Source organism: Ascidia mentula, chromosome 9 (assembly GCF_947561715.1).
Source record: "Ascidia mentula chromosome 9, kaAscMent1.1, whole genome shotgun sequence".
NCBI classification, from domain to species: Eukaryota; Metazoa; Chordata; class Ascidiacea; order Phlebobranchia; family Ascidiidae; genus Ascidia; species Ascidia mentula.
Window position 1 is genome coordinate 15,001,529 of NC_138574.1, and position 14,390 is coordinate 15,015,918.

A 14,390-nucleotide genomic window follows, 5' to 3' on the forward strand; every position below is an offset into this window, starting at 1 on the left:
TACTAAAATTATGAATTAACTTTCGAAACAATGTTCAGTTTATTGATGGAAAGAAGTCAGATTAACGTTTGGTTTTGCGTCAACATTTCATGGGTTTGCTTGTCGTAATTTGCTGTTCCGGAAGGTTTTAATGTTGGTCACAATTTACCGAAAAACATGAAGTAAACTTTATGGGTAAAGGAAGTAAACAAGATTCCTAGGAATCTTACCTCAGCGAAACAGAGGAGGTGATCATTGGAAAAAGACCTCACTCTTAAAGATGTCACAGAATTTACGATCGCTAAACCAACATGATCGGTTGTAAATTAACCGAATCGCTCTTATACAGCCGAAGTTAAACAAATATCAATAGGGTTAGGTTTGATGGTTGCAGAGGCTGCATTGCCTTCAAAGCGAATTAAATCAATGTGAGGGAAGAAATTAAATATCGAATTTTTTTTACCTTTTTATAGAAATCAATGTTACACAATGTGGAACGTTTTTTAAAAAATCTTGTAAATATTTCCAAAATCTTTACCGAAATTTAGGATTCCCCAAATAAACACTTTGGATACGAATGCGTTTCGTCGCAAGTTCACCTCAAGCAGTTCAAAAACAAGTTTCACAATTCCTTAAGATTGGGCTCCGTGCAAATTTCGCCGGACAAGACTTTTATTTGCACAAAACTTGCCTTTGTTGAAAGTTTCGCCCAAACGATGCTCGTAAATTCACTTCAACAACGGTGTTGTATAACAATTACCAAACAACTTAACAGTTTAAGAAAATATTGACCCAAGATAACTCAATCCGCCTATACTGACAATGAATTTTTCCTGCACCTGACCACACAAGCCAAGCTCTCTACCTCGTGAAATGCAACGTGCGTTACACTGTGTGCACATAGCAGTGACAAACATCTTGGTTTGTTGGAACAAAGATTGTTTTGTTCACAAAAACTTTACGGATTCCGCACTAAACGAGAAGCTGTTGAAACAAATTGCAGCATTGGAGCTTCAACACACAAAAAAGTTGGAACCGTTGCCATGAAACGAGGTATGAAAATCAGCCGGAACTTCTTACACCGGAAAATGAACGCATTTCACAATAAAAGCTTTAAAAAAAGAACACAGACCCTTTAAAAGCTTGTTGACCGTTTTTCAGGTAGGTTTTCTGCAACACCGGAAGTACGTTAGTGCAAGACAATCACATTCGTTCTTGAGCTCTTTGTTTCGCCACCAATTGGCAACACTGCATATTATGACGTCACAGTGAGCAGCAACTTGGCTTTGCATAAAATTGTTGTTGAGTTCAGTTGAAGACTTTACGCTGGAACTTGAGCTCGGAGTAATTTGAAGAGAGCAAAACCATAGCGTGGAGCACGAACCACACATCGCCATCTGGTAGCACACAAAACAATAAAAGTTTAAACAGAAGATGTCGGCAGAGAGCGAAAGATCAAAAACGGAAGGAAGGTCGTCAGAATTCGTGGTTTTTCATATGTTTATATTTTGTGTTCAGGCGTTTTGTTGTAATTGTGCATTGTTCAATAAATCGTGTCATTTTTCATCTTGTTGATTTTACAATGCTATGTTTTGTTAAATAACTATTTCTGATAGTGAATTTAAATTCCCTTTATAATGTTTATGAACAAACAACAACAGTTTTTCAACAGCCAAACAACACTATCAAGTAATATGGTTAATCCTACACCCACCATCACATTGGCTAGTCAACGAAATCCAGTTTTGCATCCAATACAACTGAGCATCCCGTGAGAGTTGAGTGCTGTTGAGACCGCGCATGAGTGAAGCCTGAAATAATTTGATGACAAATTTTAACCTTACCTAACATAGTTATTCAGTTTTATGTGTAAAAAAAATCAATTTTCTAATATAGGGACAAGGCAGTATTATAAACTTGTATTCTTTGTCACAAAGCAAAAAAGGGGTAAAACTATCAAGAAAATCTTTCATGTGCAGAAATTAGTTTGATACACACCACCCTACTCCCTTAAAACAAACATTTCTGACTCACAAATATTAATTCTTCAGGAGAAAGTTGAGTGAGAATTTTTTCACGCTGCAACAATCGATCCAAAGACATGACAAGATGAGCATTTGAAGAGAGTCGGTGTCGAAGCCATGTATATGGTTGGTATGGCGACACCATAATCGTGAAGCAGAACGCTCGCTGTAGAACACACTTACAGTAACATTTATGAAAATAAAACAAACATAGGTTTTTATATGGAACTTAGTTTTACATCGGAAGTGGTCAAAATTCATTGTCAGTTTTCAGTATATCATGTTTGAGATTAAATATAGATGAAAGTTTTATTAAATAGGCTGCCTCAGTTAGTTCTATGTTGTCTTACCAATAAAATGTAGACCATCTGATTTCCGTTAAATGGACTTTCTATTTGTCGACAGAATCGTCTCAAAGGAAGAATTTGGTTGTTTTTAGGGACTTGACCATCCCCAACCTGAACACATTCAGAAAGTCATACAAAATTAGGGGTAGTAACAGAAAACCTGAACAGTTGATGCACAAGCTTACGATATATGAATAACAACATGTGTTCGGTTTGATTAATTATCAGCCACCAACAAAATGACTCAACTGTTTTACAAACATCCTCCAAAACTTTTTTCAATTCAACGTCTTCTGTGTTGTTTTTGTGGTAATTCATGTGATGTACAATCACACAAAACTCTTGCAGTCGATCTTTGTGGATGGCTGTCAGAATTTGTCTCCGCTGACGTGCAGTCCAAAATGTTTGAGGCAAAACATGCCGGGGAAAAAGATATCTAAAAGATGGTGAATTATTTAGAAAAAAGTCTAGCTTTAAATACAGAATTACAAATATTATGTAGTAAACTGAATAAGTGAGGCTACAATTTCCCCACAACTAAAACTTACATTGGAACAAAAACAAGAAAAAACCCAAATGGCAACAGGAACACAGGAAGCAATGGAGCAAGTTTGATCACATTTCGGTGCATCTAAAAATAGTTTTTGCATTTTATTAACGCTATATAACTTTTTAACACAATCTTCACATTGTAAACAATCATTTCTTCTTTGTAAGTATTGCGGTAATTTTGGTCGTCATTTTTCTTTTGTCGAATCCTCCAATAAGCTTTTGCATTTCTCCATTCATGTTGCAAACCTATTTAACATTCAGGAGTTTATCACAAATTTTAAAATAAAAGCTTTTGAACAGTTCAGTGTCAAAGGGTTTCACCAGAAAATCACGAACAGGCAAGTTTTTATAAGCTGCAACATCTATTTTGCAAAAATATAAAATCGCTACATCTTTATCGCATGCCACAACACTGCCCCCAAGTATAAATTTACAAGGCAACCGCATGAAAAGTAATTAACCGTTAATATATTAAGATAAAACTTTAGAGCAATGTGTCACTTACCATTAGATAAATAATCTAAGTACTGTTTAACAGCTGGGGCATGTCTTTCCATTGCATCATCATAGCCTTGTCTAGCTTCCCTTAACCAATCTTTAGCCCTTTCTATCACTGAATTGTTCTTTTTCCTCGAGTAATGCTGTGGTGTGATTGTAAAATATCTTCTATTACGTAAAAAATCTGACGACGATTCAAGTTGAAGGGTTGGCTTTCCATGGTAAACGGATGCGACACCATGATATGCAAGTTGTCGACAAGGCAACTGAAGGGCCAGTGCTCTGCACTTCACTATTAAAGCCATTTTTCTAACACAAAGTAACGCCGCTGTATTTGCACACAGTGTTTCCAGTTTTACAACAAACCTCTTCCAACATAGTGTTACGCATGAGTGCCTTCATTCCAAAGCATCTTTGATACGCTCGAATAAACACAATAACTTGGGTCGGGGCCGGTTTGTGTCAAGAGAAATTTTTGTTTATTTCACAGGAGCCAGGAAGTACGCGTTTGCTTGTCATAATAGCAATTTAAATATCTACGTTTGAAAAACCTTTGGTCACTTATTTATAAGTGTGACCAACTTCATGTAACTGTGACGACAAAATTGCAGGTTGTTCGTTTTTGAGTGTCACGGATAGAATAATAGTTATTTTTATGTATATACTGCATCAACCATAACTAAACAACATTCTGTATCACGTCACTCTTGCGATTGCGGAATGTGCCTGGCGCACGGTAGCGCCAGAGTAGGTTATTTGTTGGACAAGTCTCTGGCGAGTCATTTCTCTAAATTCCTGGGCGTCCTCCATTGGAATAACTGCAGTAGGATCTTTCCTAAGTATTTGTATCTGCAAGAAAATGTACGGGGTTTATTATCACAAGTAGGTTGCAGAAATTACAAAGAACTGTTTCAATTTGTGCAACGAAGGTTGCACGATTGACTCTTTTTCAGGACAATGATCAATAAATAATTTATTATGAAAATAATTCCAGTTTTAAGAATTCAATGAAACTAGCAGAAGTTTCGAATTGAGTCAGCTGATTTATTAGTAAAAAATCGATTTCGCCTGAACTGGCATCCTCAGTTTCTGCAAATTCGAATTTGCAAATAAAACACAGAAAGCTATACGGTAAATAAACCCAAGAATAAAATAAATTAAAATGAAATATAATAAAACATAATAAAACTGCTAAAGTTAAAAAGCAAGAAACCCTGTACTGCTGTCTTCCCTATGCACTACACTGCAATGGAAGGCGTTCAGACTTCAGAGGCGCAAAGATAAGCCGAATGACGTGACACGCAACGCAACGCTACACCACCTGCAGCACGAACGTATACGCCGTAAACACAACACATAAGGACATGGAAAGGGCGATGATAAAAACCAATGAACAGAAATGCGTTGCAACCGTGGGACACATCAATAAACCATCAACAAGATATTATTCACCGAATTCTGGGAATGATCATTTTTTGAATGTTTATTGAGGCCTGCGTAAGGTTTAACCATTTGGCTTCGCAAACATCCAGCCTGTTGACCATCGGTTGTTCAACAAATGTCACTGTGAAACAGCTTTCAATGGGCTGGTGTTGACTTGACGAGGGGTGTGCACTTGAGTAATGGTGGCGCAGGGCCGTCTTGTCGGTACTCCCCGTTTTGCATGTTGTCATATTCCAATCAACCTATTTGTTGAACAACCGATGGTCAACAGGCTGGATGTTTGCGAAGCCAAATGGATAAACCTTACGCAGTCCTCAATAAACATTCAAAAAATGATCATTCCCAGAATTAGGTGAATTATATCTTGTTGACGGTTTATTGATGTGTCCCACGGTTGCAACGCATTTCTGTTCATTGGTTTTTATCATCGCCCTTTCTATGTCCTTATGTGTTGTGTTTACGGCGTATACGTTCGTGCTGCAGGTGGTGTAGCGTTGCGTTGCGTGTCACGTCATTCGGCTTATCTTTGCGCCTCTGAAGTCTGAACGCCTTCCATTGCAGTGTAGTGCATAGGGAAGACAGCAGTACAGGGTTTCTTGCTTTTTAACTTTAGCAGTTTTATTATGTTTTATTATATTTCATTTTAATTTATTTTATTCTTGGGTTTATTTACCGTATAGCTTTCTGTGTTTTATTTGCAAATTCGAATTTGCAGAAACTGAGGATGCCAGTTCAGGCGAAATCGATTTTTTACTAATAAATCAGCTGACTCAATTCGAAACTTCTGCTAGTTTCATTGAATTCTTAATACTAAATAGGAGATTGGTGTCGCTGATTAGTAAACAATGCCAACCAGAGGGCTAGATTCGGAAAAAACTAAGGGAACAGTAATTCCAGTTTGATGGAAATTAATCATTTTACCCAATTCACATAAAAAATTTTCTTTTTTGCTCATCAAAATATGCAAAATCAGTATTAAATCCTAAATTTCTTTCAACAATAAGTTTACAGGCCTTGTAGCCCAGGCATTGCAGCTTAGCTGCGGGTCATGCACCTCAGCGGGAACTTCATTTTTCAAATCTCGCTACGACTTGTCAGGAAAAAGTGGCTAATCCAGACAATCGTGCGATTTCATGAAACATTACCGCGTTCCTTTTTTACCTTTTGTCGCAAATCATCCACAGTGGCGTCGAGTCGTTTATTTTCTTTTGCGGCTCTTTTAATTCTCGTCTTATCTTTAAAGAAATCCGATTTGAGTTCAAGGACTTCGTCAATCAGTTGCAGTTGTTTCTTGGTCAACTCCACGTTGACTTTCTGCGTCCTGTGATCCCTCATCATGAAGGTCAACTTGTCCTTCTCGACAACATCGTTTCGGTGACTGGATGATTTCAACCTGAAACATTTTGTTCACAAACTTTTTAAAAACGTGTAGCCAGTGGTGAACGCAAAGCGGAACGCTCCCGAATTTTTCCGTTTCGGTAAGAATTCAACGGCTGGTGTGTTACAATTAGTTATTTGGGAAACTTCCTTAGTTATTTGGGAAACTTCCTTAGTTATTTGGGAAAATCATAATTTGGGAAACTTCCTCATTATAGTTAAGTGGTGAAATTACAGGAAATCCCTGCTGAAATCGGTGGCATTTCATTTACTTGAATGTTGTAAGAAGTCCAATTCGTTTTTTGCGACCTCTTATTTAAAGGTTATGTTAAAGTTTGCATCAATACTGTTTCAAAACCTTTTTAAAGCGACCCTAGTTTTATAAAACAATCTATTTTACAAAATACCCGCGACCCAAATATAAATGTCATACAGCGACTCTGACGTAACAAACGATATCAGAACTACAAAACACCGATATTTACATATCTTAATTCGTAGTTTTTTGCTTTACTTGCAAACAAGCGACCCGAAAAAAGCGACTCAACTTTAGATCGCGTCCCTTAGGTTGGGAAACATAGATTTAGAATCCTAAATACTTTTCTCTGAGCTGTTGATTTCGGAGGATCGTCTTGTGAGTATTTGCTCTTGCTCTTTCCATCTTCTTCTGGAGGTCATCCATCTCCTCCTTGAGTCCAAATCTCTCCCCATCCCAATCTCTCCTCTTCTGTGACATTTCCTCATGAGATTTCCTCAACCTCCCATGAAGACTCTCAACCATCTGCTCCAGTTGGCTCTTTCTGTCGGAACCAATAATAAGATGCATAAACAATGTTCGAATCATGCTTCTACAACATAAATTGCCACAAAAGAATCAGTCGGTGTCGTTGCATGTCGATGTTATTCAGAGGAATTGTTTTTACATGTGTCAGTATGCGATAAAGATAAACAGGTTTCCAACATTCCTGGGGTTCAGCGTCAGTGTGTGGTCTTTATAACGCTTTTTTGAGTTACCCGTATGTGTGAAAACCGTTCATCACTATGACGCAATACACGGGATTGTCTGTAACAATCACCTTGTTTCTAATGCATTTTTCTCATTGTTGAGTCGATCAATCTCATTATTGCGTTCCTTCAAAATATCGCGTTCTTGTTTCAATTCCTCCCGAAGCGAAGAAATGTCTTTTTCCAAACGTGCGTTCGCTTCTATAACATATGGAAAGTACGAATGGATAAAATTGTTAATCAGTTCGCCCCGATCCGTCCACATGGTATACGGTGGTTCTTTTTTAATTTAAAGTTTTTAATTTTTATAAATCCGTAACCGCAGGGTCACATAAGATCAGGGCTTGAACCTTTTTTCCGCTACCCCAATTATTACGCATTTGTGGGGTCGCGTTTACGGATGTGGGGAACTCCCCTAGTGGGGCGATCTAGATAAGTCCTGTGTTGGACAACAGTTTGTATGGGGGGGGGGGGAGTTGTATTCGAGCGGAGAATGCGCAATTTTTAGTTTAAAGGTTAAATTTTCAATAACACGCATAATGTGAAACAAACCAAGTAAAGCAACAACTTACAATCTGAAACACATTCGCATAACTTCTGTGTTTGCATCGCATTAATTTATAAACGGTGAGTTCACCTTTAAGTTTGTTGTTTTGTCTCAGCATCCATTCTGCCTCCTTCTTCATATTTTCCCTCACCTTCTCGAGTTGTTTGCAAGTTTTATCCAACCCCGTATTCTTCCGCGTTAAATCTTCGACCTTGTTGCGACTCTCGATCAACTGTGTTCGACAATCACTCAACTGGAACGAGAAATAAAGTCCTAGGTTCGGTGCTCGATAAAACGACGGTTCAAAATTTAAAACAATTTTAACACACAACTGTTGATGGTGAATTGACTTTTCTAAACCCTGAATATTAAAAAAAATAAATTTTGCGAGGTATGAAAGGGCTTTATTAAAAATTGTTTTGTTACGTAATAAACGATAAGAATCTAGTAAACTGACCTCTCTGCTCAATCTATCCCGGTCATTTTTCAGTTTGTTGTTCTTGTCATTAACCTTATTGACGTCACTGAGTAGTCTACATATGTATTGCTCCCTTTGCACACTGAACCTCTGGTTGTATTCAACATAGCGGGAGTTTGAAAGAGCCAACGTCTGAGTTTCTTCGATAAAATTTTCCTTCAAATCAGTCAAGTGTTTGTCGTTCTGCAAAAAGCAAAGAAAGTATTAAAAAAACTTTGTTGATTGGGAAAAGCGTTGGTGAAACCGCAAGGAAAGGCTTTTGTAATCCTGGGGGTCAGTCATAGGCTTACCAACCCCCCCTTGTGGGCTCTGAGGACCCCAAAGCCAATTATACGATTGTACACAGTTAAAATATCTGCTTTATACTAAAGATACAAAGTAAAAATACTGAGTATTGTGGATTGGTTTAGCCGAAATCTTCACCGTACAGGGTTTCAATGAAACAAAATTAACATGAAATAATAATGAGAGCGGGGGGCGCTTGATGGCATAATAATATATGGCTTACTATATAGGTAGCATATTAAAGCAAGCCCAGACCCCATCGCACCTGTGGTATTAAAAGCATACCACAAGCTTCTTCGTGTATAGGTAATTTCACAAGTAGTTTTTTAAGAACAAGTCAATTATTTTGAATGACAGAAGGACGAACAATTTTGCTTGCGAGGCTCTGGATATTTATGGATATTTAAATACTTGCCAGTAGACAAACACAAAATGTTAAATAAACAAAGTATATTTGACCTTGAAATAAGTGTCCCTGTCCTCCTCGTGTCGCTTCTTCGTCGCCAGAGCTTGATAATAATGTTGACGAAGCGCTTCGTTTAAACGTTCTGTTTTCTTTATTTCGTCATAATGATCCTTGAATAGGAAAGTGCTGTTTTTCGAATCCTCGTAGAGTTTGTCAAAATCTTTTCCCGTGTGACGAAGTTCCTGGAATACGTCATAAACGTGAAATACGTCATGAACGTAAATTACGTCATATACGTGTGGACTGGTTACGAAGTATTTCACCGCTAGAAGGCGCTAGCGACAACACATTTGTCATATTATCAACTTGGATCATAAGCAGGTTATGAACATTGTGAAGTGGGTTCGAATCCCGGTGCTGACAAACATAAAAATAAAACCTAAATATGCATTAGTTAATGGTTGCTATATTTTTCTGTGTTTTTAGACAAATGTTAAATTGATTAAAACCTGCGTTGAACCTGGAACAATGTAAACTTTCACAGCATTGATTGTTATTTTTCCCTCCAACATTCTTAACACTTTCATGACTTTATTTACTCTGTTTCACTCCTGCTTCTATAGGGCAGACAAGCTGACAACTGACATCATCTTCACAACATCCAGTGCTGTTATCTTTACACTAGACTTGCTCTTGCTTTGCGAGGTTTCCCTGCAGGGCGCTTTTTACTGATTGCTCGAAAAAGTGTTGAGGCATCAAAACCTGCAGGTGCCCTCGGTTAAATTGCTGAACAAATTCTAAATGAAGATAAAAAATTACACTAAGTTCAGACAACCCTTGAGGACGGGAGGCAGATATTGACGAATTTATTGAAGGATGGGACGTTTTGCCTTGGATCCCACAGCGTAATAATGAACTGGAATAAAGTTTTTTAGTTGTTTTAAACTTAAACCAAACATAGTATGTGATACCCCGCTTTAAAAAAAACTTTAACATTTAAATTTTGTTGTGAAACATTGAAAGCAAGCTTTGAGGTCGCACTCAATCATAAGCGTCGACCGAACCCAAATATTGGAAACGGTCGCCTTGGCAGTTCAAACAAAGTTTCCATTATTTGTCAAATATTGGCCGCCCTCCGAGAAAACATGGAATACTGGGGTGTGTTTGGACAGTCGGGATATGTCAAGTACACGACTTACACATCAACCGAGGTGTGGTAGTCATTCGGCGGAATGTCAATTCTAGAGGCTTTTACCATTGTAAATATTAACCCCTATTCTCTGTAATGCTAGACTCTATCGACATTTCTAGCCGAATGCCGAAAGTACTCTGGACTACTTTCGTAATATTCTTTGCTTTAATACGTGTGTTATAAGCAAGTTACTGCTTGTTTAAGCCTGAAGGTTTAAGGTATGATTTGCTTGGTTTGGAAACTCTGTGACGATTTTGTGACATCGCTGTAACTTTACAAATACATTTATTCCACACCTTTTGTTGCCATCTCTAACTTTGTCCAGTGATCGGTATTGTTGTAGCGCAAGCCGCGTATTCCAAACAAACATATGAAATTGTGTTTTATGTAAATGTTCCATACATTTTCACGTACCTGCCACAACTTGTTGTAATCCTCTGTTGATATTTTTCCCTCCAAAGCATTGAGCGCATTCAGTACTTCAACCTACATATTTACGTACAAAGGTTACTGTTTAAACTTCCAACTAATCAATCATCCTAACCTCGTATTCCTTCAGCTTTTCTTGTGATTCTTCCGCGTCCTTTCTAGACGGCACAGACATGTACATGTTTCCACAGAATCCAATGTTACAACGGTTTTTGAAATGTTTACTTCATCGTTTGCAGTCTAGAACACGATCTATAGAACTCTGCAAGCGTTTCAACAATTTACTGTTGATTTGCAAGAAAGTGACAATTTCTGAAGACTACTTTCTGGCAAAATACTGAGCTGGTTGAACCGCTTCCTAATCGCATTGTGTATCTAAATTATGCAGAACTGTCACAAAAGCACATGCAAAGTTGAACCTTATTTGCCCAATCGTGTTACATTATCCCTGGCAGTTCCCAGCAGAACCATGTTAAAGGTTTTGCTGCGCACAAAATCCCAACCAATATCAAAACACAACAATCCCACCCCAGTCCTACACCCCCAGGGCAGTAATATTGATACCTGAACAATATTCTGGCATTCCGAAACAAAAACACCTCGATCTACCCGAGTCCTGCCCCTTTTGTGTCGTAACAAAGGCCCGATTGTGCGTCGGACAAATTCCCAAAGTCGTTTTGGAACAAAGGCTAGAATTTAAACTGTGTTCTACAACAGCATTGAGTGAAACGTGAGCTGTGATGTGTCAAGCGACCCACGGCTACTGTGGCCCACATTTGGGAAAGTAAACAAACCTCCGGATTATAATCGGGTGACGTAAATTATGTACCTTGTAAGGTTCCTTAAAAGCACTGGTGCAGGTCGGTCTCAAAATTATTTACAAGGTTCGAATGGTTTTTAATATTTTTGTGTCTGTTAACCACACAATTCCTTTAAAGTTAGTGACTAACAATTAACGTACAAAAGCACAATCGCTTGTTATGGCGTCCCGTTTCGTATGCTGACGTAATCGAGGTAATAATGAAGAGTGTGGGCCCTTAGGGCGCATGGACCCCTGTAAAAAGAAACCTGCCCAATTGTAGAAGCAAGATCTATATGGTGAATTATATCATGGGTAGGTAACACCCAAACTTAATTAATAACGTACCTAAATAAACAAAATCTTATTTATGCACAAGCGTAAACTTCGCACAGCTGTTTTTTTACTACACCGGGATTTGAACCCAGGATATCCTGGCCACGAATCCTGACTCTCGGTAAATGGGTGGGGCTGATGTTGATGTTTGTAAACCTGCATTTCACGGCGCCGCAACGTGGTGTAAAACCTAAATGTTTGTTATCGCTAGGTAGAGCAAGAACTTACTACGGGACACATTTTTGCGACGTCGATGGTTTGAATTTGCAACTAAAGCGCCCTTAACTTACAACTTGCTGGATGACAAATACGTTATGTGGGACTAACCCTAAAACGCAACAGGTATAGATTTTTCTGTTGGCTACATCGCATCTGTAAGTTCCATACCTTAAGCAATAAATTGTTTTTACTACATGAAATCTACCTAACCAGCAGCACTTCTTTTACGTGACACAAGTTAACCTTCAATTCAATTTTAAATGTTACTAGAACAACTTTGTGTCCACGCTTTTAGTTTTATAAAACATGTTTCGCTTTTTATTAAAGCATCATCAGTTCTACAAACAAAATAAATAGGAAAGACATAGTTAGATTCTAAAATGATAAAACGATAAAACTGGCCGAACAGTAGAAACCTCTGGTGCTAACATACTGGACGACGCTCTGATCAGATGTTGCAAGTTTTCTAAAACTAGAAGCCTGGATACAAAGTTGTTCTAGTAACATTTAAAAATTTCCATACCTTCAGGGGTATTCCTTAAAACACGAAAGAATATTATAGGTGGTGGATTGATAGTTTATGTATGCCGCATCTACAATCCGTTCTTGTTGATTTCTGTGTAAATCATTAAAGTGAAACGGAAAAATGTAATTAATTTGCTGGTGATTCAATGATTTTGCCCAAAAAAATTAATGGTGAAATGTCTTGCCAATAACCAAAGAACGAAGTCATTACTCTTTGTCCCCACCGCGTGATAAAAAGCTTTGGCACAAATTTTCACAAGATGATGACAAAGAGCACAATATCACTGAACTCAAAAAATTTGACCTATAAAACCTTTCCAAATAAATTTTAAATTGAAAAGATGTGGATGCAGTTAATATTTTACCGATTTTTAACATTTTAGTCCTAAGTTAAAGACCCATAGATCTATTAATAAGAAATTTCCCATATATGGTAGTGAACAAGGCACCTTTAAAGCATTTCTCCCTACTTTTATTCGTTCGATTGTGAAATTACGACTGGTAACAATGACGTAATTTCCTTGTAGCCGTCGCGTAGGTGTGCGACTAAAATAAGTGACTACCTTTCCAAAATCAAACATTATGAAACCTCAATATAATGGTTATAGCTCATCGGGTCATAAATTATATGGTGAAAGCATTTTCTTATGACAATAATTGTGATTTTTTTGCGCAGTTCTAAACAAATTTGTTGTTTCAAATATCTGCATTTAAAACTTTAAAATGCCTCGTTTGAAAAGACGATAATATTTTCCCTTTCAAAAGGACGTTATCACAATTGTAATTTGTTGTGAAAATAAAGCCACATTGTTTTGTAATACTTGACAGGAGTACATTTGGAACTATGACATGTTGATAAATATGTGGAGTCGATTTTAAAACAGCTGCTAGCTGACTGGAGGCTGCTGTCGAATTTGCCAAGTATGGCGCGATAATTGGGTCCAGTACACAATCGGGATTAACTGAAAGGTCATCGAGAAACGTCCAAGGATTTGCAACTGCCACAAGTTAATCCGATTCTCGCGCGCACATAATCCAGAGATTGGTAAGCGCAATTTGTTTTTGTAATGAATCCGCATACGGAGGCACTTTTAGTTCAGCGGGACTTTGAAATATCGACTTGGTTGGGACGTTGAGCAAACAAATTAATGATTCACGCTTTTCTGTATCGACGGGTAACGATCTACAAGTGCTGAGTGGGGGTATTGATTCAAAGCGACAAGTGGTCTGTAAAAAGCGCGGCGTCGTTGGCGCACAGGGGAATTGAATAGTAGGTTTTGAGTTCCTTTTCATCGCCCGTAGAATAATAGAAGCGTTCTGCTCCAGTGGTTTGTGAATCATTCACTTGTTCTCTGCCAGCACTCTTGGGTGAGGCTGCTGGATTTGGAGAGGAAATCATAATACTGACCATGTTTCATCCGGATTGCGTTGGGTGTCTTTTGTTTGGCGAGCAAATACTACTTCCCAACTTCAAAGACTCAAAAAATGAGTGACTGACAAAATTTACAACCCATTAGAAAGCAACATTCAACACAAACCTATTCCCAAGTTTTACCAATATCAGTTTGTAAGTAACGAAGTTATTGCCACTGCTGGGGGTGTTTATTTGTTCACTACGCTGTATGAGTAACAATAATTGTCAATGCCACTCTTTACGTCTATTGCAAAAGCGAAGAAAACGCCCCGGGCGCCAATTCAAAGTATTAACATCACACACAGAGGCGCCGTCGCCAATTAAAACAACTCATTTTTATTGTAGTTGCCCCAACCAAACCGCCGTTCTGTTCTGGCGTCTTGTAATTAATTGGCCTTTCGAAATTCTTGTGTCCAATTTGCGTCCCAATCACCAAGCAGGAAATGCCGTACAAAGGTGGATGTGAAAGTGGTTCAAGGAGAGATTTTCGGGCTGTATGTTTTACAGATTAGGGTTCACGGTAGATTATCAGCTT

General features: G+C 38.1%; 2 protein-coding genes across 2 annotated transcripts; both read right to left on the reverse strand.

Moving 5' to 3' along the window:
- Window positions 1–901: 901 nt before the first annotated feature.
- On the reverse strand, window positions 902–3,711 carry LOC145913582 (LETM1 domain-containing protein 1-like). Its single transcript, XM_083001300.1, has 8 exons — window positions 3,408–3,711; window positions 3,039–3,148; window positions 2,899–2,981; window positions 2,600–2,786; window positions 2,354–2,461; window positions 2,014–2,169; window positions 1,694–1,790; window positions 902–1,376 (listed from the first exon to the last, which is right to left on the reverse strand). The coding sequence occupies exons 1-8, from the start codon at window positions 3,703–3,705 to the stop codon at window positions 1,288–1,290; spliced, it is 1,128 nt and encodes a 375-aa protein (XP_082857426.1). The 5' UTR covers window positions 3,706–3,711; the 3' UTR covers window positions 902–1,287.
- A 382-nt stretch (window positions 3,712–4,093) lies between these two features.
- LOC145913581 (uncharacterized) lies at window positions 4,094–10,817 on the reverse strand. The gene is made up of 9 exons (XM_083001298.1): window positions 10,678–10,817; window positions 10,548–10,619; window positions 8,995–9,183; window positions 8,230–8,433; window positions 7,863–8,025; window positions 7,297–7,426; window positions 6,820–7,020; window positions 6,005–6,236; window positions 4,094–4,249 (listed from the first exon to the last, which is right to left on the reverse strand). Exons 1-9 carry the CDS (start codon window positions 10,741–10,743, stop codon window positions 4,097–4,099), a joined length of 1,410 nt encoding a protein of 469 aa, XP_082857424.1. The 5' UTR covers window positions 10,744–10,817; the 3' UTR covers window positions 4,094–4,096.
- Window positions 10,818–14,390: the final 3,573 nt, after the last annotated feature.

Coding starts and splice junctions, on each gene's coding strand:
- LOC145913581 (XM_083001298.1), bottom strand. CDS start 10,743: ATGTACATGTCTGTGCCGTCTAGAAAGGACGCGGAAGAATCACAAGAA. Junction 6,237..6,819: donor AATCAACAGCTCAGAGAAAA/GTATTTAGGATT, acceptor AAAATGTTTCAG/GTTGAAATCATCCAGTCACC. Junction 4,250..6,004: donor TGGATGATTTGCGACAAAAG/GTAAAAAAGGAA, acceptor ATTTTCTTGCAG/ATACAAATACTTAGGAAAGA.
- LOC145913582 (XM_083001300.1), bottom strand. CDS start 3,705: ATGGCTTTAATAGTGAAGTGCAGAGCACTGGCCCTTCAGTTGCCTTGT. Junction 2,982..3,038: donor AAGAAATGATTGTTTACAAT/GTGAAGATTGTG, acceptor AACTATTTTTAG/ATGCACCGAAATGTGATCAA. Junction 2,787..2,898: donor TTTCTTGTTTTTGTTCCAAT/GTAAGTTTTAGT, acceptor ACCATCTTTTAG/ATATCTTTTTCCCCGGCATG.